Raw genomic sequence first — 25,103 nt, forward strand, 5'->3', positions numbered from 1 at the left:
GGTGTATCGTTGGAACAGCGACTCATCTCTGTGGTGTATCGTTGGTACAGCGACTCATCTGTGTGGTGGATCGTTGGGACAGCAACTCATCTGTGTGGTTATCGTTGGGACAGCGACTTATCTGTGTAGTGTATTGTTGGGACAGCGACTCATCTGTATGGTGTATCGTTGGGATAGCGACTCATCTGAGCGTGTCACGCTGGAAGCCTGCCGGTTAATCAGGGAACACAATGTTCACGTTTATAAAGAACGGGACGGGAGTACATTTTACAGCCACAGCCATCGGCAACATTCTATTTACCCCTTCCAGAATACACAACAAACATGTCTGTTATTTTTTATCATTGAGAACTGAGCATACTATATAAATGAATGGGTCGTGTGAAAATGCAGTTTTACTCGTTACGCGTCAGGATCCCCCTAAACATTATGAAGTTCAACCTAATATGTTCATGAGGAAGTGAATAGTTAGAAGCAGTATTGCAGTAGGACCAAACTCCAAGAATCGGTTTTGTACAGTGTATCGTTAAACAAACCAAAGCCGGATCTCCAATGAAAGAACCAAAGCCGTACCGCTACGCCATTCCGCTGTCGAGCCTTAGCATTTACAACAGTTCAGATTTTAACATTATCTCACATAACTTCAAATGTTCGGAACAATCACGATATTAACTTGTTTCATATACCCTTATTAGATATCACCTACAGCTCATTTTGGTCGAATGATGCTGGCACATGTGTTACATAATCAGTAACGATAATGACGATCATGCCAGTTCCTATTCTGAAAAGTCCAGGAACAAACCTTCAAATTGAACAAATGAATGAAAAATGTTAAATCTTGTCGAAATTTCCACATTTAAAAAGTGCACGTAGGCTACAATCAAAGCAAATTCCAGTTTTGTTATGGCTGCTTCATGGCGTACAACTGACTAAGGACAAAGTGAGGTCGGACGTGACCCTGGAAGGGTAGGCCAGTACAAACACTTCAGGAATAATATTCAGGCATCTCCTACTAATGTAATTAAGTATACAAGCCAATGATCCGTTTCAATACATTCTGAACAAACCCCACCGGGAATCTGGGTTAAAATGATCCTTTAAAGCTTGCAACCTATGCTTGCCTGACGGTGGTCAAGCATGGTAATGTGGTTGCTGCTCTGCCCTTGTACCAGAGTGGATCCTTGCTAATATCACTGGATTGGTCCAGAAATGATTATTTATCTTTGTTGTTTAACATCGCACTCAGTAATATTCCAGCTATATGAGGGCGGTGTATAAATAATAGAGTCTGGACAGACAATCCAGTGATAGACATCATGAGCATCGATCTAGGCAATTGGGATAGGATGACATGCATCAACCAAGTCGGCAAACCTGACTCCTGAACTTGTCAGTTGATTCTTACAACAAACATAGTCGCCCCTTGTAGCAAGCATAGGTTGCTGGAATTTGCCGAGTGCACCAAACAAATAAACAATCAATCAGCAGACTGAATAATGATGCCCATTATTCGGTCTCAGGCCAAACAAGTCACCTGATAGAAATGAAAGTTGATGAAAAAAGAAGAAATAAATCATGACCAAAAGGAGTAGCCACAGTTCATTAGTCCAGTGATTCGCTAGGGTTTCACATGAACATGTAAAATATGCTTTATTTCATATATCCATATGATCACAATGTATAACATTAAAAACAAATCAATAGAAAACACATCATTTTTATGCTTAAATCCTGATTATCATAATCAAAAACCAGTAACAAGATTTGAAAACATTCACCAACATGATCAATCAGCACCATACTATCACCATCCGCTACTCATGTTACCATATAAATGATGACGTCCGTACAACTCATGCATGAACACATCAACAATATCTGCAAAAACATCAAAAATCATCTATGCCAACAAAAATATCTTTCCGACAATAAGAAGGGGTGGTGGGGTAGCCTTGTGGTTGAAGCGTTCGCTCGTCTAGCCAAGGGCACGGGTTCAATTCCCCACATGGGTACAATGTGATAAGCCCATCTGGTGTCCCCTGCTGTGATATTTCTGGAATATTGTTTAAGCGGTGTAAAAGCATATTCACTCATTTACTCACTAAAATAATAACAAGCAAATCAAATGACACCATGATACATGTGTGATCAAATTATTTTTTCGTTGATTAAAATATCAAATTTAAGATTATTTGAGATTGAAAAAGTATATCCTCTAAATAATAAAAACTGGACAAAGTCATTGATATCCCCCACATTGGAAAATACTTGTTGCGAATGCATCAACTAGTTATACTGATTGCATAACTACACCCAATTTTCAAGTCAAAGTTGTTGCCATGGAATATGAATTTTATTTATTTTTAAAATCCAAAACTATCAAAAGGCAACAGTATACGGTTTTCAAGATGTGCTCCTGAAACGACACTACCACTATTTTCAAGTCACAAGTTGTTGCTATAGAAACTTGAAAAAAATAATTTTTACATCCCCAACTATTAAAAGTCACCAGCTTACCATTTGACCTATATATGTGCCAAGTTTGGTGAAAAAATATTATACAGTTTTCAAAAAGAAATTCCTAAAATGATCACAACTTCATTTTCCGCAAGAGTAACTGTTGTTGCCATGGAAACTTTAAAAAAAAAATTATTTTTTTTAAAATCCCAAACTATGAAAAGGCACCAGTTCACCACAAGACCTATCAAAGTGCCAAGTTTGGTGAAGCCTCATTGTACATTTTTTTCAAGATGTGCTCTGGAAATAGAGCACTACTGCCATTTTCAATAAGTCAAAACATGCAGGCTCAAAAATAAAGTTTTCCGAAATCCCAAACTATCAAAAGGCACCATTTGCCTACCTACCTAGGTGCCAAATTTGGTGAAGAAATATTGTTTGTTTTCAAGTTCTACTCCGGAAACGACATCTAACACATACAGATGCACAAAGCACAGACAGTATCCATCTTTACAATACCCTTGCAAAACGTGTTGATAGGATAACAAATACATGTATTGGGCAATTGATGTATTTTAGTTTAATGTGCAGTTTAACATCACAAATGTTATATTTGGGATAATGTGAAGTTGATGGAGAATTAAAATAAGATATGCCTGAAGTAGGTTTTGGTTCTTAATTTGTGTTGCCAATGTGCATCTGATATATACAAGAAACATTATATGAGTGACTTATTAAACTTATGGAATTGATAACGAAAATATGAAAAAATTGTTAAGCCGACATTTTTTCTATTGCTGAGCATGGGTGTTCTTCATTTTGTCATGGCTTTGACCTTGAGATCCTGACACAGCACCATATTAAGTTATGAAAATATTACTGGGACACATGAACAGGTGGAATTTGCACAGTAATTTGAAGTGAAACAAATATGAAAAATTCAACATAATTTATAACATCTGCATCTACATAAATACATGGTACTGAACACAGCATGAACACTTCGACCTTGTAACCAGTCTCCAGCCATGAGCACTGGTCAAGTGGACACAAGGACACCGAAAGGTGGAATAAATAATTATTGTTGCAATAAATATAATGAAAACATAGTGCCTTCTTGATTAACATACAGTTTATGAAGATACTCATATTGCCTGGTTCAGTATCATGTAATTGTATAAGTTGTTCAAGTCACATGATGGCTGAACTATTGTCAACGTGACTTAAATTTTAACTCACTCACTCATGCTTATATCAATCTTTGGTCTGTCTGGTTTGGACTCAATTATTTACAGGCTGCCTTGATATAACTGGAATATTGCTGACAGCATAACACAAGAAACAAAACAAGTCAGTGGAAGACAGCTGAACACTGTGAAACAAATTACTACAGCACAGCTGGATCCAGGAAAATTGACTGCACAGTCGGTAGGTTTACATACATCTCCACACAGTGTACTGGGCAAGCATCCACTGGTTCTTGTTAAATAATGATTACTCTCTCCCACCAAGATCCCTCTCCATGGAAAGTCTACTTCCTCCTCCACACAGTGGCATGGGCGACTGTCCACTGGTTCTTGCGTGCCGTCTCCCGTATGAAGAAGGGCATGTTGACCTCCTCCAGCAGGTCAAAGTCTGGGCTGAGCCACTTCTTGAGGGCGGAGAAGCCCGTGACTGCGTTGCCACTGGCGTCCTTGTAGCCCCCCAGCCAGTTCACCTGAAACAGACATCACAGTTGAGGTGTGTTGCTTGAAGCTGTATGACAGTGTGTCAGCTTTAACTGAAGGCAAACCCACAAGGGATGCCGGTCGACTGGGGTCATTACCACGTTGGTGGAAGCCAGGAGTAACAGTGCTGATGACCAATGATCATAATCTGGACATGTCTTGGATTCAGAACCACAAACAGCAGTTCCTGATAAGGCAATGAAGCACTCAACATAAGTAGCAGGCTTCTCTCATCTTATTGTTATTATTTCATCTGGCTTTATTTTGGAAAATATGTTTTGTCAATTAATTTCCTTAAAAAAATCTAATTAACAAAAATATGAGAACAAGGTTTTGTTTGTCTGTTTTTTGTTTAACACCACACACAGCAATATTACAGCTATATGATGGTGGTCTGTAGTAAATAATCGAGTCTGGACCAGACAATCCAGTGATTGACATCATGAGCACGCAATTGGGATACACAATTGGGATCGATGACATGTATCCCGATCCCGTTAGTCACCTTTTACAGCAATCATGGGTTGTTGAAGACCTATTCTCGGATCTTCATGGGTCAAGAGAACAAGGTACTGATCACAGGACCCAATACTGTCCCATCTGAGATTCTCAAGCTATTTAGCTTTTCAGAGAACTGTGACCAATGTGTACAGCGCCATGATGACCTCCACCCTCAAAGATAAGTGAGATTCTCCTGTCAGCCATGTCAGTACCCTTTATCCCACATGTCAGTACCCTTTATCCCACATGTCAGTACCCTCTATCCCACATGTCAGTACCCTCTATCTGACATGTCAGTACCCTCTATCCCACATGTCAGTACCCTCTATCCCACATGTCAGTACCTTATATCCCACATGTCAGTACCCTCTATCCCACATGTCAGTACCCTCTACCCCACATGTCAGTACCGTCTATCCCACATGTCAGTACCTCTATCTCACGTCAGTACCTTCTATCCCACATGTCAGTACCCTCTATCCCACATGTCAGTACCGTCTATCCCACATGTCAGTACCCTCTATCTCACATGTCAGTACCCTCTATCCCACATGTCAGTACCCTCTATCCCACATCAAGACACATGTGATATCCTCCATATACATACCTTGTCAGCAAAGTCTGGGAGCCATGTGTACGGCGCCGTGATGACAACCACGCCCCCAGAGGCCACAAGTCCAGGGAGGCGCTGAAGGAAGGCAGTGGCATGGTGGAGTCGACAGATGAGGTTGGCTGCCAGAACAATCCCAAACTTTCCCAGATCGCTTCGCAAAGCACAGGCATCACCCTGCTGGAACTCCGCTCGAGATCGGTCCTGACACAAATTATTAGTGGATAAATTTCTACAATGGTATTCATTGCATTAAATTTTGCCTCTTTTCTTTAATGTTCATGCACTAATTCAACATTACATACGATGACAATCACATGATCATTTTCATGAAAAGGACCAGCTGCCATTCCACAAGGTAAGGCGATGTAAAATAGTGAAAGAAGTGCCTGTAAAATACCCAATCAGTAAACTAGTACACACAGTAAAAGGTCTTCTAAATACGACTAAAGAAACTAAAGCAAAGCATGGGTACAGCAAAGGATGGGTGGGTTTTGTGATATGGCAATGTTGTAGTCATGTAAATTGAATGTATCAGTTCACTTGTTCAGTTCAATCAGTTCACTGACAAAGTTTGAGTGTTGTACTTCCTTCCAACAAATGGTGGTCAATTCTGAATTATTAATGAATCATTTTTGGTTTACAGGCCTTTTGACCAAAAATGCAGGTCAGTAGGTCCAAAAATAAAATAAAATTTTAAAAATACAATTTTAAATGCTTTGTATTTTCTCAAAATGTTAAGTAGGTAGGGGAAAAAATCAGGGCAGGAATTTTTAAGACAAATTGTGAACACGTTTTAATTATAGTCTTGTAAATAATGCATTTATATTGATAGCGAGTTTTTTCCTATCTTACTTACTTCTGGTCGTCAGAATGAAAAAACCTCACTGCTTTTCTTTTCTTATACCACATTTATATTATTAGGAGTAAACAGATTTGTATCCAATTTTAATGACCTATAACAATTTTGAAGTAAGAGTTGCCTACCTTATAGGAGCCTACCTACCTACAAAGGTTAGATGTGACTCATGAGTTTGTTGGGTCAGTACTGACCAGCTGACAGTTACTCAGTACTTCACACGGGTTTAACTTCCAAGGGAGACAACTTGTCCTGTACTAATTTCTGTATACTAATGTCATGTTGCTGAAACCTGGAATGGACTTACAATATCGGGTGCTACCCTAGCAACAAGGTCGGTGGTCAGGTCTCCCTCATCAACAACAAAATAGTCCATCTTCCCATCAGTCTTCAGTGCATTGCACGCATCAACGAAGGACTGGCTGTAGTCGATCCCCACTACCTGCTCTACAACTCGACACAGTTCGAACGTGGACCTTCCAACTGCACAGCCGATATCCAGAGCTCGGTTCGGAATTCCGGACTGCAGAAAACAACAAACAACATGTGAGTGAATATTGTTTTACGCCTCAGTCAGCACTATTATACAAATTCAAGCTATGTCACTGCAGGTAAATTAGTCTAAAGTATTTGTGTTAGTAGTTTAATGCCACACTCAGCAATATTCCAGCTGTATGATGGCAGTCTGGAAATAATCGAGACCAGACAATCCAGTGATTGATATTGTGAGCAACCATGCATGCCACAGGTGTACGAAGACACACAATACACAACTCGCTGAGTCTGACCACTAAATCATTGGCCGCCTCTGATTGCTGGGGACCTTTTGTTACCCAGAATCTCTACAGGGGCAGCTTATTAGTGCAAGACTTCAAAGTTGTAAACTGATTAACATACAATTAGACTGGTGTGAATAAGAAAATTATCTAACTGAACACTATTTTCCAGAGCTTGTATGAGGAGAGTCACTTCAATTGGTTGTTAATATCATCTGCCTGAGTGAGAGAAACATTAGTGAAAAGACATACTGACATGATGAGTGAATGAGAGAGTGAGTTGGGTTTAACGCCGCTTTTAACAGTATTCCAGTTATATCGCGGCGTGTCAGCTTAATGTGGGAGGAAAGCCCGAAGTGATGCAGGTCTCAGACGTTTACCACTTCGGTGAAACGGGTATGGTGCTGACAAACCTAGAAACATAATTGGGGCGAACCGGGATTCGAACCCACAATCATAGGTTTCTGGCATGCCCAAGGGACGCAACTCTGCACAGCGAATCACGGCCCCTTAGACGACTGGGCCACCCGTGCCCCCACTGACATGATGAGCATCTTCCACAACAACACTGTGTCGGTGAATGGGTCTTGGGAATTCATCGTAATAGAACAGACATATAATAACAGGATAGTCGAGGATGTGCTATGGCTTAAACAATGATGACTGCAATATAAACAGCATTTAATCACTACACAATGAAATCAACAATATTTTTTTGTTAAATATGATATGACTTAATAAAATGGTGAAAATGTAAATCAAATGACTGATGTCATCAGCATCAATCCACCTAATTTGGATGCAATGTCATTGATGACCCACAACAAATCCCAGACCTTTTAGGGAAAAGCTTCCCCTGGCAACTCCCTGAACATGGAGCCAAACCAAACATCTTGTTGCATCCTAGCAATAGGTATTTATCTAGTCTGAAGGAAATGTCAGGAAAAAATCCCAAATCGGAACTGAACATTTCTCCATTCATGGCTTGTATATTTCACTCACAACTTGGCCATTAAAGCGGCTTTATGCTGAATTTTACATTATCACATTGAACATGTTGAATGCTTTGTTAAAATACAATGTAAGAATACATCAGAAAATAACATCTGTACAAAAATTTCCAATTTTGGAAAAACGGAATGTTATTTTTATTTTGTCTAGATAGAACACTTATTTTGGAATCCTAGATGTATAAATCCCTGGGCATGTTAGCTTCATTCCAACTCCAACATGATGAACTAGGATCATCTATGACATGAGAACTGAAGCATGAACGCCCCACAGAAAAAACTCCATACTCCACAGTCTGTTATCACTTCAGGTAACTCCAGCTGCCACACAATATGACTGATGGGGCACCAACGTCCACAGAGCATTCACCTCCGTTGACACCAAGGTTAATGCATGGTAATAATACAACTCTGTTTAGTTAAAAAACATGACAGGATGTGACAAATAATGTATTGTAGAGCTATTACCCTGAAATAAGAGGATTTTTTATTAGAATTTATATTGGCAGTTACAAATTTGATGAATCTCAAGCATGATTGGCTTAGCACTTGATAACCTCTTGGTAACTAGTTTGTTGCAATATTGATGATGCGGTACAGTGACACTAACAGCCCCAACCCCTGCTGGTGGGTACAGTGACACCAACAGCCCCAACCCCCGCTGGTGGGTACAGTGACACCAACAGCCCCAACCCTTGCTGGTGGGTACAGTGATGCCAACAGCCACAACCCCTGCTGGTGGGTACAGTGACACCAACAGCCCCAACCCCTGCAGGTGGGTACAGTGACACCAACAGCCCCAACCCCTGCTGGTGGGTACAGTGACACCAACAGCCCCAACCCCTGCAGGTGGGTACAGTGACACCAACAGCCCCAACCCCTGCAGGTGGGTACAGTGACACCAACAGCCCCAACCCCTGCTGGTGGGTACAGTGACACCAACAGCCCCAACCCCTGCTGGTGGGTACAGTGATACCAACAGCCCCAACCTCTGCTGGTAGGTACAGTGATACCAACAGCCCCAACCCCTGCAGGTGAGTACAGTGACACCAACAGCCCCAACCCCTGCAGGTGGGTACAGTGACACCAACAGCCACAACCCCTGCAGGTGGGGTAGTGACACCAACAGCCCCAACCCCTGCGGGTGGGTACAGTGACACCAACAGCCCCAACCCCTGCTCGTGGGTACAGTGACACCAACAGCCCCAACCCCTGCTCCTGGGTACAGTGACACCAACAGCCCCAACCCCTGCTCGTGGGTACAGTGACACCAACAAGCCCCAACCCCTGCAGGCGGGTACAGTGACACCAACAGCCCCAACCCCTGCTCGTGGGTACAGTGACACCAACAGCCCCAACCCCTGCTCGTGGGTACAGTGACACTAACAGCCCCAACCCCTGAAGGCGGGTACAGTGACACCAACAGCCCCAACCCCTGCAGGTTGGTACAGTGACACTAACAGCCCCAACCCCTGCTGGTGGGTACAGTGACATCAACAGCCCCAACCCCTTCTGTTTTCTTGTTATTCTGTTAAAGTAATTCTAAATAATGTTTTCATTTGTTGCAGTACTAAGGAAGCCCATTAGGGCCACAAAACTATTTTTCATCTGGAAAATTCAAATTCTTATCTTGAAAATTGAAGTCCTCATCTAGCAACAATGACAGCAGAAAGTGAAGTCATGGGAAGTATTTTCGTTGAATTCATTTCTATTGGATATGGAAAGAGTTTTGTCGCTTTATACATTATCAGTTTATCCTGATATTTGTAAGATAGTACAAGATACAATGGACAACTTTCAACTTAAGAACTTGAATTTTCAGGATAGCAAAGTGAATGTTCTACTTCTTGAAAACAAAATGTTGTGGCCTCAACGTGCCACCGTACAATACACTGTTCAATTATCTCTTACACAAAAACCTGTCAGGAGTTGATCCTTACATTGTCTCTATAATGTTTCAAACACAACTCTGCACATCGTCTTGGGAAATCTAGCGAGTCCTTGGGACCAAAGTCGTACTTGAGTACTTCTTGCGGCGTCCCAAAGTGGAAGACCAAATACTCATTCAACAGTTTCCGCGATTCATACACATTGTCGCTCTCTTTGCCTCTCCGCTCCGCGTACAGTCGATACGTGCTGTAGGCGGCCACGCCCACTGACAACGCCACAGTGGACATGGCAAGAGTCTTGTGGTCTATTCCAAACACAGTCGCCATTTCTAATCCCTTGATGTGTGATCCTAAAATGGTTTAACTTCGAAACAGAAAAACGGCACGTTCAACAATCAGCTAAACACGCTGGTCAACACGCTGGAGAGAGAGGAAGTTGTAAGTGTGACAATACGCATGCGCGGCTGTCGATCACGCTGGTGTTCTGAAGTGTTTATCAATAGAAATATAGATAACGTACCTATCTGTAGAGACAGGGAGATAAGAATTAATCGGTGTATTTAAAATATCATTAACAATATCATATGCAATAAATCAATCAGATAACAAAAAGTAAAAAGTTGTTATCCATAAAAAAAAAGGTTCACATCTTCGTGTGATGAAAAAATATAGTGTGGCATGTTAAAGAGATACTTCAGCCCATTCGTAGTCCTGTCTAGATGTTACTTGTGCATGTTTGAAACAGAATTTTTTTTGTGGAATTAACATTCACCATTGACTGGTAGACTGATATACAAAATACAGCTCACTTGAGTCAGCAGCAGATGTAGTGGCGAATTGACTCACATTTTCTAGGCCTGCTAATTTGACCGAGACGAGCCCCTTTAAAAAACACAAATTACATCTCATTTTTAGACTAACGCTTAGTCCCTGAAAATATATAATTTCTATAGAAACAAATAACACCATTTAAATTGAAAAGGAGCCCCAGTGTGGTTGGAAATTCAGACAACAAAGAGTAAAAAAGTTGTTATCCATAAAAAAAGGTCTGCATCTTCATGTTCTACAAATTCTGAACGTCAGTCAAACACACTGTGATGAAAAAAATATGCAGTATGGTATGTATGTATTTAAAGAGGGTCTTCAGCCCATTCGTGGTCCTGTCCAGATGTTATTTGTGCCTGTGTGAAACAGAAATTGTATGTGGAATTAACGTTCACCATTGTCTGGTAGACTGATATACAAAATACAGCTCGCTTGAGTCAGCAGCAGCAGATGTAGTGGGGAACTGACTCACATTTTCTAGGCCTGCTAATTTGACCGAGACGAGCCTCTTTAACAAACACAAATTACATCTCATTTGTAGACTAACGCTTAGTCTCTGAAAATATATAATTTCGATAGAAACATATATCTCCATTTAAATTGAAATGTAGCCCCAGTGTGATGAGAGATTCCCTGAACCTGATGAGAATTTACGTTTCAAGGTTTTACATTTGTAATGATAAAAATTAAATCTCCGGTAGACAACTACATAAAAAGTATATAATAAATAAGATATTCCATGTGTCTTGTGAAATATCATGTTTCTAACATTTTCGTGATGGAGAGAGGAGATATTTTCACTCGTGGCTAAGACGATGAGAGAAATATGATATTTCACTCGACACATGAAATACCCTCTATTTATTAGCGTCGGACAATCAAGACAAACCGCGGACCCTTTTTTGAACAAGCACAAATCCTCAGTGTCCGGTCAGAATAACTGTGTATTGGAAAATGCCTATATCTTCCTTCGATCTATCTTCGTTTTATTTGATGCTCCCCTTGGCCAGGGAAATAAAGGTCTTTAAAAACACCTGACACAAGGCACAGATGGTATGGTTTCACGCCGATTTTAACAATACTGTAGCCGTATCACTACTTGGGACAGCGGCATTGAACTTCGCACGTTGTTTATCTAGCATATGGGGAAACGTGACAAGCGAACGATGTCACCACTCGGCCACCCCATCGCCCCCTTACAAAGAGGTGACTCGCAACCATCTGCCAAGCAACCAGTTCTCATGGAGCAGACATTAGAGGGACATTACGCCAAAGTCATCAATACAACAACTGCATAACAAGTCTCAACGACCTGTGAGAGTCTGGTCCAGACAAACCAGCACTGGATAACACGAGCATCGATCCACGCCTCAGTACTCTAATTATATCACCACGTGTCAGTTGGGTTGATAGTTTTAGCCGTTTACCACATTGGTGAAACCCACAAGCACATGTATGCTAATCCCACGAATCAAGGCAAATCTGGGATTCGAACCCACGAGCATAGGATTCGGGCACTCCTAAGGGACGCAACTCTGAAAAGAGAATTGCGGCGCCATATACGACTGCCCCTTTCCCCCTAACACCAGCTAAAAGTACATACAGTTTCCATGAAATCAAAAAACAGTTTATGGATTGAGTAAGAACACACGCCATGCAAGCACTGACTTTATATATCAATGCACTGCAAGCGGTGTCGAACATCCTATGTTTGTAGCGATTCCTGCTAGTTCCGAGATAGAATTACTGATAATGCATTTAACTGGACCGTCCATTTTTATATATGTACACAAACGCAATATGCATGCACGAAATAACCCTTGTCCTATTTTATCCGTTACAAATCAGCTGTTAGTATTAAATACTTCCCAGTTAAGGAAACTGCAGAGGGAGTAGCGTTTAACTGTTGAAGAATGGTTCCGATATAAACACTGACGGCGAGGTCACGTGACTTTAACCACGAATGATTTGACAGCTGGTGAAATACGATATCATTCCACGACAACACAGTACCGAAGTTGGAAGAAAAGTTTCGAAGGCGATGTCGGAGTAAGAAGTCGAGAGTTTTGAGACAATGAGGACGAGGACAATTCTAATTCCTTCGTGATGAGACGCAAGAACCGGCTGTTGGGCGTGGTTCTATGGCTGTGTGCCACGGTGGGGGTGATGTACTTGTACCGGGGAGTCATCATCCGCTGGCTCAAGGGGTCGGACGTGAGTGAGGTTTTCTTGGTTGCTGAGACTTATTGGGGAGGGGAGAGAGTGGCGGGGGAGGGGGTTGGCTGTGTGGGATGCCATGAAGGCGTTTGTTATTTCACTGTCCATACAGAATTTCTTGATAAGAGTCACGATACACGTGTACAGGATATGACAACGATGGGCCGTCATTACTCACAGCGCTGTATAACAACAGGCTAGGGTATTGATGTATAACACGTGGGTTTGTATACAATACATATTGCAATGATAAATTTTCTATTGAGGCATGCCGAGGCACCATACATATATTGACTCTTAATGTTCTATTTATATTAAAGCTAATCTTCAACAAAGTACTGTTTATAAAAGAGCTTATTAAGTTAAATTCATTGAATTTTCTCAGTACCTCAGAATATGCTTATGTTTTGAGCTCTGGTATAAAACAACTTTGTTTAAAACTTATAACGTTGTTATAACACAGACCTAAAGTGTTATACATCTTTGTAGCACAAGGTATGTAACTGTTAGAGATTGTTATGAAACTGTTTAATATACATTGTCAAAACACACTATACTTAAACAGTTATACATCATTATAACACAAGGTATAAAACTGTTGCACATATGGTTTAAAACTATTATGACCCATGGTACATACATGTGTATATGAACGTCTGTAGTGTACAGCATGTCACACATGCGTGGCAGCCAACCGTATGCTCCTTGCCAAGTATGATTAATGAAGGAGTAGCTGTTAGCTGTCAGAGCAACAAAAACACATTATTGAGAGCTAAATGAGTTTATGATACACTGGTATCAGTCCAACTAGTGAATAACAATCAATCATCCTCTCAGACATAATATTTGTTTAGTTTCACATGTTTTGTGCACATGTAATTTTTTGGCAATTTAGAGACACTGAAACATGTCAGCCCTGTTGATAATATCTACAGATATATGTAAATCGTTTAACACATGACTTTCTGCACATATGTATATATCATTAGCACAATCATGACTGCAGATATCGGTATATCATTGACACAATCATGACTGCAGATATAGTCATATCATTGACACAATCATGACTGCAGATATAGGCATATCATTGACACAATCATGACTGCAGATATGTATATATCATTGACACAATCATGACTGCAGATATGTATTTATCATTGACACAATCATGACAGCAGATATAGTCATATCATTGACACAATCATGACTGCACATATGTATATATCATTAGCACAATCATGACTGCAGATATGTATATATCATTGACACAATCATGACAGCAGATATAGTCATATCATTGACACAATCATGACTGCACATATGTATATATCATTAGCACAATCATGACTGCAGATATCGGTATATCATTGACACAATCATGACTGCAGATATAGTCATATCATTGACACAATCATGACTGCAGATATAGGCATATCATTGACACAATCATGACTGCAGATATGTATATATCATTGACACAATCATGACTGCAGATATGTATATATCATTGACACAATCATGACAGCAGATATAGTCATATCATTGACACAATCATGACTGCAGATATAGTCATATCATTGACACAATCATGACTGCAGATATAGTCATATCATTGACACAATCATGACTGCAGATATAGTCATATCATTGACACAATCATGACTGCAGATATAGTCATATCATTGACACAATCATGACTGCAGATATAGTCATATCATTGACACAATCATGACTGCAGATATGTATATATCATTGACACAATCATGACTGCAGATATGTATATATCATTGACACAATCATGACTGCAGATATAGTCATATCATTGACACAAACATGACTGCAGATATAGTCATATCATTGACACAATCATGACTGCAGATATAGTCATATCATTGACACAATCATGACTGCAGATATGTATATATCATTGACACAATCATGACTGCAGATATGTATATATCATTGACACAATCATGACAGCAGATATAGTCATATCATTGACACAATCATGACTGCAGATATAGTCATATCATTGACACAATCATGACTGCAGATATAGTCATATCATTGACACAATCATGACTGCAGATATAGTCATATCATTGACACAATCATGACTGCAGATATAGTCATATCATTGACACAATCATGACTGCAGATATAGTCATATCATTGACACAATCATGACTGCAGATATAGTCATGTCATTGACACAAACATGACTGCAGATATAGGCATATCATTTCCACATGATAGGTGAGATGCAGGGTCCTGGTGAGGAAGACGTCTTACATCCCCCATGTTCAATATGTGTTTATTCATAATACTGAGAGGCCATAGGCCTATAGTACATGTTATATAGTAATGGATGTATATACATTTATAAAGTAACACATTTAAAGTTTCCTAGCTACATAGCAATATGCAATATGTACATTGACAGTTTTTTCGTTATTACTACATTCTTACTTGACATTAATGTAACAAATTTCTGTAAACTTGGATAACGGATATAATATATATCAATGAACTCTTTTCTGAGTTAAGCATACAAACAGACAAAGTAGTAAGAAATGGTATTCACTTTCTGCAGTGTTTAAATCACAAAACTGACAAATTCTGTGTTCTCTCGCTATCCCCATATATCTTCCCGTCTCGATAAAGAGTTCGTGTGAACCACATCTGAATCTTGCAAGTGCAATTTGAAATGTTTTTAGTGTCACATCTGATAAGTATTACTCTCCACAGAGCTGTTTTTAAAGAGGGAATTACTTGATAGTTTCTTTGATACTGATAAGGAAAAATGCCACATAGACACAACAATGTAGAGAAGTGTGTCGTGGGAAAATATGATGCTAATGTAATAGACATGTTTTCAAGCAAGTGTAAAGTAAAATACTCCATTCATGTAACTACTTCTGCAATAGCTCATACTAACAGAGAAATTGCTGGAAATCTGGAAATTAATGTGAAAATAATAGATACAGTATTTGACGTAATAAGCCCCCCGCTCTAATAAGCGCCCACAGCGATATTTGCTAATATATTGGCTAGTGAGCAATCCAAATTAGCACTCCTTCCGATTGATCAATGTACACAAGACTTATTTATTCGCGTATAATACTCACTCATGTGTTATATGCACCCTTATGGGCAATTAAATTCTGAAAAAATATATCTGTCATATATAAACATTTCAGACTGTCAGCATAAACCACGAAATTTATCTTTCAACTCTGTTTTTTTGCACCAAAATAATATTCTAATAAGAGCCCCCTATTTCTAATTTTGAGAGCACCCTGGGCGCTTATTACATCGAATACGGTTATTTTGATTAGCGATGTTAAAATGACAAATATGTCTTCGTTAAAAAATTCAAAGAAATGGCTTCTCATTTATTAGACACACTGTCAGTTGAATGATGATTAAGACTCTCTCCCTCCATCTCTACAAGGTTCCAGCAGCACTGATCTTCAGAAAACTACTTGCCATTAAACATATCACAATCATACTCCCAGAACATGTTCTCCTTGTCCCCGGCTCCATCAAAGTTGAAGTCAGGTGACTGTCATTGAGCTTTGCTTTAGATATGTTCGACGACTGATGAAGGTACAGAGGTTGAACACCACCCAGAAGTAGGGGGTGTATACATCAGAGCGAACCTGTGACATCGGAGGCATCAAAGGATATGACCAGTTCATCTAGCTCCTCTGGAACATGTTCTTTGATTTTGGATCAATTTTCGATCAAAATCAAACCCTAGATTTTGACACTTGTTGAAAATGGCTTGGAGAAAAAATCCTCATACAGAGGCTTGCCAGCCAGTAATCCATTCACACATGTGACCACAGTTTTGCCCAGTGGCACACTAATGGTGAAAACTTGGTGGTACAGTGAAGGTGCTGAACCAGGTTATGGCACGTGCGATATGAAGTAGGGCTCTTGTGGTGGCAAAGGTTCTATGGACCAAGTTTGGCATGTGCGATATGAAGTAGGGCTCTTGTGGTGGCAAAGGTTCTATGGACCAAGTTTGGCACGTGCGATATGAAGTAGGGCTCTTGTGGTGGCAAAGGTTCTATGGACCAAGTTTGGCACGTGCGATATGAAGCAGGGCTCTTGTGGTAGCAAAGCTTCTATGGACCAGGTTTGGCACGTGCGATATGAAGTAGGGCTCTTGTGGTGGCAAAGGTTCTATGGACCAGGTTTGGCACGTGCGGTATGAAGTAGGGCTCTTGTGGTGGCAAAGGTTTCATGAACCAAGTTTTGGCGCGTGCGGGGTGAAGTAGGGCTCTTGTGGTGGCAAAGGTTCCATGGACCAAGTTTTGGCTTGTGCGGGATGAAGTAGGGCTCTTGTGGTGGCAAAAGTTCCATGGACCAAGTTTTGGCGCTTGCGGGTTGAAGTAGGGCTATTGTGGTGGCAAAGGTTCCATGGACCAAGTTTTGGCGTGTGCGGGGTGAAGTAGGGCTCTTGTGGTGGCAAAGGTTCTATGGACCAGGTTTGGCACGTGCGATATGAAGTAGGGCTCTTGTGGAGGCAAAGGTTCTATGGACCAGGTTTGGCACGTGCGATATGAAGTAGGGCTCTTGTGGCGGCAAAGGTTCTATGGACCAGGTTTGGCACCTGCGATATGAAGTAGGGCTCTTGTGGCGGCAAAGGTTCTATGGACCAGGTTTGGCACGTGCAATATGAAGTAGGGCTCTTGTGGTGGCAAAGGTTCTATGGACCAGGTTTCACACGTGCGATATGAAATAGGGCTCTTGTGGAGGCAAAGGTTCTATGGACCAGGTTTGGCACGTACGATATGAAGTAGGGCTCTTGTGGTGGCAAAGGTTCTATGGACCAGGTTTGGCACGTGCGATATGAAGTAGGGCTCTTGTGGTGGCAAAGGTTCTATGGACCAGGTTTGGCACGTGCGGTATGAAGTAGGGCTCTTGTGGTGGCAAAGGTTTCATGGACCAAGTTTTGGCGCGTGCGGGGTGAAGTAGGGCTCTTGTGGTGGCAAAGGTTCTATGGACCAAGTTTTGGCTTGTGCGGGATGAAGTAGGGCTTTTGTGGTGGCAAAAACTCCATGGACCAAGTTTTGGCGCTTGCGGGGTGAAGTAGGGCTATTGTGGTGGCAAAGGTTCTATGGACCAAGTTTTGGCGCGTGCGGGGTGAAGTAGGGCTCTTGTGGTGGCAAAGGTTCTATGGACCAGGTTTGGCACGTGCGATATGAAGTAGGGCTCTTGTGGAGGCAAAGGTTCTATGCACCAGGTTTGGCACGTGCGATATGAAGTAGGGCTCTTGTGGTGGCAAAGGTTCTATGGACCAGGTTTGGCACGTGCGATATGAAGTAGGGCTCTTGTGGTGGCAAAGGTTCTATGGACCAAGTTTGGCACGTGCGATATGAAGTAGGGCTCTTGTGGTGGCAAAGGTTCTATGGACAAGGTTTGGCACGTGCGATATGAAGTAGGGCTCTTGTGGCGGCAAAGGTTCTATGGACCAGGTTTGGCACGTGCGATATGAAGTAGGGCTCTTGTGGAGGCAAAGGTTCTATGGACCAGGTTTGGCTTGTGCGATATGAAGTAGGGCTCTTGTGGTGGCAAAGGTTCTATGGACCAGGTTTTGGCACGTGCGGGTGAAGTAGGGCTCTTGTGGTGGCAAAGGTTCTATGGACCAGGTTTGGCACGTGCGATATGAAGTAGGGCTCTTGTGGTGGCAAAGGTTCTATGGACCAAGTTTGGCACGTGCGATATGAAGTAGGGCTCTTGTGGCGGCAAAGGTTCTATGGACCAGGTTTGGCACGTGCGATATGAAGTAGGGCTCTTGTGTTGGCAAAGGTTCTATGGACCAGGTTTGGCACGTGCGATATGAAGTAGGGCTATTGTGTTGGCAAAGGTTCTATGCACCAGGTTTCACACGTGCGATATGAAGTAGGGCTCTCATGGTGGCAAAGGTTCCATGGACCAAGTTTGGCACGTGCGGGTGAAGTAGGGCTCTTCTGTTGGCAGAGGTTCTATTGACCAAGGTTTGGCGCAGGTATGGTGAATTAGGGCTTTCATGGTGGCAAACGTTCTATGAACCAGGTTTTGGCGCGTGCGGGGTGAAGTAGGGCTCTTGTGGTGGCTGTATCCCTACATTCAGCACCACTGTCCTGGATGAGGAACAGTTCAGGTTCTGGTTCTCCTGATGTTGTCAGATTTTAGGTGGTTGCCAGTTTTGAGGTGATGCATGAGCCATCGCTTTGCACATACTCAATTTTAACATTATTTATTTTGCACATATTTGAAGTGAGTGAGATAGGTTGATAAGAGTTTGTTAGGGCTTTGTCTTTCCCTTGCTTTAGAAACAGCATAACTGCAGCATGTTTCCATGCTTTGGGACTTTTCCTTTGGACCATATTGTGTTGAACAACTCAGTAAATAAGCTTTTTGGTTTAATAAGGTAGGTTTTTCAAAGTCCCTTGCAACTGGTTGTGTCAAGACCAGGTGCACTTCCTTTTCCATGTTGTATTGCATCGTCAAACTCTGCCACAGTAAAAAAATTGCATACCAGATGCTTGCTTTGTGGCAGTTTTGATATTGTTGGCTTTACCAGTATCTCCTGTTTGAATTCTTTGCTGCAACTTTTGTTGCTGCTGATGGAGGAAAAGTGCTCAGGTAGAATGTTGGCCTTTCTTTGGCTGTATGGGCAATGGCTAACTTGGGAAGTTTGTAGGTTGCCCCTGTATTTTGCGCAAGACTGTTTTACTATTTGTTTTATCATTTAGAGATTTCCAGAAAGTCTGCCATGACTCTTTTTTTTAAGAATCGTCTCTGAGGTGTCTTCCTGCCCGGACTTGGACAAAGGCTGATTTATCCTTTTTTGACCTATTAAGGCCTTTTTCCTTTATTATTTCTTCTGTACTTTTATGCCAGTAGATGAAAGGATTATTAACTCTAAAGGTATTTTATCTACATTCACAAACAATTCCTCAAATGAACTGTTATGTTTGATATGCCCAGCAGAATACCCAGCATGCTCAGTGGACAGTTGTAAACTCATGAACCCTAATGAGATTCTGTATACTTGGTCACACCCGGTGATTGTTAAGATCACAAAACCTATCTATAGTCAGATGTCTCCAATACCCTCATATGTTACACAAACACAACTTCCTCTTAATAATGTTACAAAAACAAAAGACTTCCTTTAAATTATTATTACAAAAAACGTGGGGTGTGGGGAAATTGTCTGGTGGGGAATTGTCCATGAGGGGAAATGTCCGAACCCCTGACCGAGAGCATCTACGAGCCTGAACAGTGATAACAACTTCTAGGATACAAAACTGGTCCAGACTAGTGGGCAAGCACTAATTTCCTGCCCCTGCCATTGTAGCTGTCTTAGTTGAGTAGCTGCCACCTGCTCAATGTTGTAACAGAGTCTTCATACTTAAAACAGTGCCTATTTATGTCAAGGTGATTATTTTGGCATATGATTTACAAACTGAGGTTGCTATTTATGAAATAAGCATGCAGACAAATTAATACCCAATAATCTGACGTAACTATTTATATATGACCTCTTACACAAGATCTATAGTCTTCTATTGATTTTCGTGAAAGGTCAATTTTACCACCATGGAAATGGGCAATTATCAAAAATATGATTTGGAAAAAAAGTTTTAGATGTTTTTGTTCTAATATATGAAAATGTGTGTGTTATTTGCTGCTGAATGTTTTCATGCACTCTAATTGTGATGTTTTTGAATGGTTGAAGGCTGCAATTAATCAAAACATAACTGCTTGCTGGTTGTGTCAATGGTAAATAAACGATGGACACAATGGTGTTTGATGTTAGTGTTCAAGAACAATTGCTATTATTAATGCTTTTATTTGGCCATGATGAACGTGTATTATTTATTTGAATTATGAAAACAAATTGTTTTGAAACAAGATAATTACAGGAGTTACAAAGACTCGGTTTCACTTTCTAGAATTTCACTAAAACCATACACAAATCACCAAAGAAAAAAATGTTTTTGAGAAATGGGTTGTCACCCTGACTTGTCAGACACATGATTTATGGTATTTAACTCTGTGAACTGTTCACACTACAGAAAGATTGATCATCTCATCAGACAATCATCAATTTTGTTAATTTGGATTCAACAGTTTTGAAGATCCACATCATAGTTTATATATTCATAACCGAGGAGCTATTGAAGTGTTAAATCAATCATTGTGACTTTATTCCCATCAACAGCAGTCAGCGCCATCTGGTGGCAAGTGCATCAATGCATACATGTTGATTTATTGTTACCTATATATAGACACACACAATGCCTTGTTCTAGCGCTGCTTTTTGATGGTGGGTTTTTATGGATGTTTATGGGCATTGTAGAGTTTGGGATGCTCCAAGCTATACAATCACTCCATGTGCTGTGAGAAACAGGACATCCCACAACCCTGATCCCAGATATATAATTATGTGAGGCCAAACTGATGTTCCTGCCCTGAAAAACTTAACATGACAAACTCTGTTTGTGCTTATTATGCTCTAGTTGTTCATAGGTGTTTTTCCGGGGGTTTTCCAGGACCAGTTTTTCACATACATCTAGTGCAAAGAAAGGCCACAAAGGAGAGCCATTGAAAAAAAGAGATGTTGCTGAGTGAGAGTATGATCTGATTCCAGAAAGGGTTTGTTATAGGAGGGTCTTGTTATTGGTGGGGTTTGTTATAGGAAGGTCTTGTTATTGGTGGGGTTCATTGTAGGAGGGACTTGTTATCAGAAGGGGTTTGTTATAGGAGGGACTTGTTATCAGAAGGGATCTGTTGGAGAAGGGTCTTGTTATTGGTGGGGTTTGTTATAGGAAGTTCTTGTTATTGGTGGGGTTCGTTGAAGGAGGGACTTGTTATCAGAAGGGATTTGTTACAGGAGGGTCTTGTCATAGGAGGGACTCGTTATAGGAGGAGGATCTTGTCATTCGAGAGGCTTGTAATAGGAGGGATTTGTTATAGAAGGGATTTGCTTAAGGAGGGATTTGTTATGGGAGGATCTGGTTTGGTTATATGAGGAGGGGCTTGTTATTGGAAGGGCTTGTTATACTAGGGATTTGTTTTAGGACAGATTTGTTATAAGAGGAGCTTTTTTTAGGAGGGATTTGTTATTGGGAGGGCTTATTATAAGGAAGGATTTGTTATAGGAGAGATTTGTTATCAGAAGGGGTTGTTACATGAGGGATATATTATAAGAGGGGTTTGTTACTGTAATGGTTCATTACAAGATGACCATGTTGTAGGGGAGGCTTGTTATGGGAGAGGCTTGTTATAACAGTTTTTTGTTATACGAGGGTCGTGTTATTGGAAGGGTTTGTTATAGGAAGGGCTTGTTACAAGAAAAGCATATTGTAGGCAGGATTTATCATCTTTTAGATTGTGCACATTTATGTGCATATAAATTTGATATAAACGTCAGGTCACCGAAATGAAGCATAAATTTGAAGTTACAACAGAGAATGCTGTACTAATCACAAAGCTCCACACTGCTTTGTATTGCCAGCCACATGAAGCAGTAATCCCCGTCTTCAGCAGCTCATCTTGCCTTAGTAGCACTCAAACACACCCAAAGTTCACAGAACGTGCTTATTAGTCCATTTTTAACATCAACCGTGTTTTGACTGGTTGCTACTTCTATTTCTTGCGAATGACATTGCAGTAGCTGCCATTTTTTGCTTTTGTAACACTAAGAAATATAATTCCCAAAGAACGGATGACGTCACAATGAAAGCAACACTCCTTGTAAATATAGTTTGCTTTACATTATTAAAGTTTAGTGTTTAGATGGATTGTTTTGTCATGATTTATGTGGCAGTTGCTCATGGGGCACTGTCTGCTGAGCTGATGAACAGTGACAACTCCAAGTAGCATTATCCAGAGGTTGAAACAATGTGTATGTGTGTGCTTTGTGTTTTATTAGCAGTGATTAGAATACCTGTCTGCCCGCCAGTCTGAAACAGACAGTCAGTTTTGAAAAGTTGCACACCTGATGGTCAGGGTTTAAAGTTACCTAAATGACAATCCACCAGTTTACTGTTATTTTCTAAGAACTCACAGTAAACACTACCCTTTTGTTAAGTTTGTTTGTTACTCTAGAAAATTCTGGACTGGCAACATGGCCTGGTAACTAACATGGCCAAAGTTGACAATCAGTTGTCTGACAGAGATTTTGGGGGATTTTATGCACTGTTGTTAGCTATGTAATATACAGAGATGTGATATGTGTGTGTGTACTATGTGTGTTATAAGCAATGTAATATACAGAGATGTGATATGTGTGTATGTACTGTGTGTGTTATAAGCAATGTAATATACAGAGATGTGATATGTGTGTATGTACTGTGTGTGTTATAAGCAATGTAATATACAGAGATGTGATATGTGTGTATGTACTGTGTGTGTTATAAGCAATGTAATATACAGAGATGTGATATGTGTGTGTGTACTATGTGTGTTATAAGCAATGTAATATACAGAGATGTGATATGTGTGTGTGTACTATGTGTGTTATAAGCAATGTAATATACAGAGATGTGATATGTGTGTATGTACTATGTGTGTTATTAGCAATGTAATAATTAGACATTGTGACATCTATATATGTTTGCATTATTTCCACAGAATTACTTCGACCCAAAGTCATTGAGCTACAAAAACTACATCGGCACCATTGACGTAGAAGACCTAAAGATGCCACTACACAAACATGCCTTCAACATCGTAACGAGTAACAGCATCCCGCCTGACCGGAACCTCCCGGATGTGAGATACACGCAGTGAGTAACAGGTCATTGACAGGTCATAGACAGGTCATAGACAGACAGTAAGTACCAGGTCATAGACCGTAAGTAGCAGGTCATATAGAGGTCATAGAGAGGTCATAGACAGGCAGTAAAGAGCAGGTCATAGACAGGTCATTGTCAAACAGGCAGTAAGTAGCAGGTCGTAGACAGGTAATTGTCAAACAGGCAGTAAGTAGCAGGTCATAGACAGGTCATTGTCAAACAGGCAGTAAGTAGCAGGTCTTAGACAGGCAGTAAAGAGCAGGTCGTAGACAGGTCATTGTCAAACAGGCAGTAAGTAGCAGGTCGTAGACAGGTCATTGTCAAACAGGCAGTAAGTAGCAGGTCATAGACAGGTCATTGTCAAACAGGCAGTAAGTAGCAGGTCTTAGACAGGCAGTAAAGAGCAGGTCGTAGACAGGCAGTAAGTAGCGGGTCGTAGACAGGTCATTGTCAAACAGGCAGTAAGTAGCAGGTCATAGACAGGTCATTGTCAAACAGGCAGTAAGTAGCAGGTCTTAGACAGGCAGTAAAGAGCAGGTTATTGTCAAACAGGCAGTAAGTAGCAGGTCAAAGACAGGCAGTAAAGAGCAGGTCGTAGACAGGTCATTGTCAAACAGGCAGTAAGTAGCAGGTCATAGACAGGTCATTGTCAAACAGGCAGTAAGTAGCAGGTCTTAGACAGGCAGTAAGTAGCAGGTCATAGACAGGCAGTAAAGAGCAGGTTATTGTCAAACAGGCAGTAAGTAGCAGGTCAAAGACAGGCAGTAAAGAGCAGGTCGTAGACAGGTCATTGTCAAACAGGCAGTAAGTAGCAGGTCATAGACAGGCAGTAAAGAGCAGGTCGTAGACAGGCAGTAAGTAGCAGGTCATAGACAGGCAGTAAAGAGCAGGTCGTAGACAGGCAGTAAGTAGCGGGTCGTAGACAGGTCATTGTCAAACAGGCAGTAAGTAGCAGGTCATAGACAGGTCATTGTCAAACAGGCAGTAAGTAGCAGGTCATAGACAGGCAGTAAAGAGCAGGTTATTGTCAAACAGGCAGTAAGTAGCAGGTCAAAGACAGGCAGTAAAGAGCAGGTCGTAGACAGGTCATTGTCAAACAGGCAGTAAGTAGCAGGTCATAGACAGGCAGTAAAGAGCAGGTCGTAGACAGGCAGTAAGTAGCGGGTCGTAGACAGGTCATTGTCAAACAGGCAGTAAGTAGCAGGTCATAGACAGGTCATTGTCAAACAGGCAGTAAGTAGCAGATCATGGACAGATCATATATAGTGAGGGTGTGTCCAGCTCATAAGGGAGAGTGCTGGTGCTAGAAGTGTTGCCCTCACACAATCAGGTCATAGAGATGTCAAAGACAGGCGGTAAGTAAGTAGCAGGGCATAGAGAGGTCATAGACAGGCAGACAATTAGTAGCAGGTCACAGACAGGTC

General features: G+C 41.0%; 2 protein-coding genes across 2 annotated transcripts in view; one reads left to right on the forward strand and one right to left on the reverse strand.

The window, feature by feature from the left end:
• Positions 1–1,584: 1,584 nt before the first annotated feature.
• LOC139442298 (uncharacterized) lies at positions 1,585–10,248 on the reverse strand. The gene is made up of 4 exons (XM_071223089.1): positions 9,884–10,248; positions 6,465–6,680; positions 5,296–5,502; positions 1,585–4,177 (listed from the first exon to the last, which is right to left on the reverse strand). The coding sequence occupies exons 1-4, from the start codon at positions 10,157–10,159 to the stop codon at positions 3,992–3,994; spliced, it is 885 nt and encodes a 294-aa protein (XP_071079190.1). The 5' UTR covers positions 10,160–10,248; the 3' UTR covers positions 1,585–3,991.
• A 2,387-nt stretch (positions 10,249–12,635) lies between these two features.
• Positions 12,636–25,103, forward strand: part of LOC139442041 (polypeptide N-acetylgalactosaminyltransferase 14-like) — a 36,085-nt gene continuing 23,617 nt past the window's right edge. Inside the window, exons 1-2 of the mRNA XM_071222819.1 lie at positions 12,636–12,871; positions 23,516–23,670. Of these exons, the coding sequence (XP_071078920.1) occupies positions 12,764–12,871; positions 23,516–23,670 (263 nt within the window). The 5' untranslated portion in view covers positions 12,636–12,763. The remainder of the gene's footprint in view (positions 12,872–23,515; positions 23,671–25,103) is intronic.

This window comes from Haliotis cracherodii, unplaced genomic scaffold (genome assembly GCF_022045235.1).
Source record: "Haliotis cracherodii isolate W230 unplaced genomic scaffold, xgHalCrac1.p SCAF_5, whole genome shotgun sequence".
Classification (NCBI taxonomy): Eukaryota; Metazoa; Mollusca; class Gastropoda; order Lepetellida; family Haliotidae; genus Haliotis; species Haliotis cracherodii.

Coding starts and splice junctions, on each gene's coding strand:
- LOC139442298 (XM_071223089.1), bottom strand. CDS start 10,159: ATGGCGACTGTGTTTGGAATAGACCACAAGACTCTTGCCATGTCCACT. Junction 6,681..9,883: donor TGAAACATTATAGAGACAAT/GTAAGGATCAAC, acceptor TGTTTTCTGCAG/TCCGGAATTCCGAACCGAGC. Junction 5,503..6,464: donor CTAGGGTAGCACCCGATATT/GTAAGTCCATTC, acceptor AATTTGTGTCAG/GACCGATCTCGAGCGGAGTT.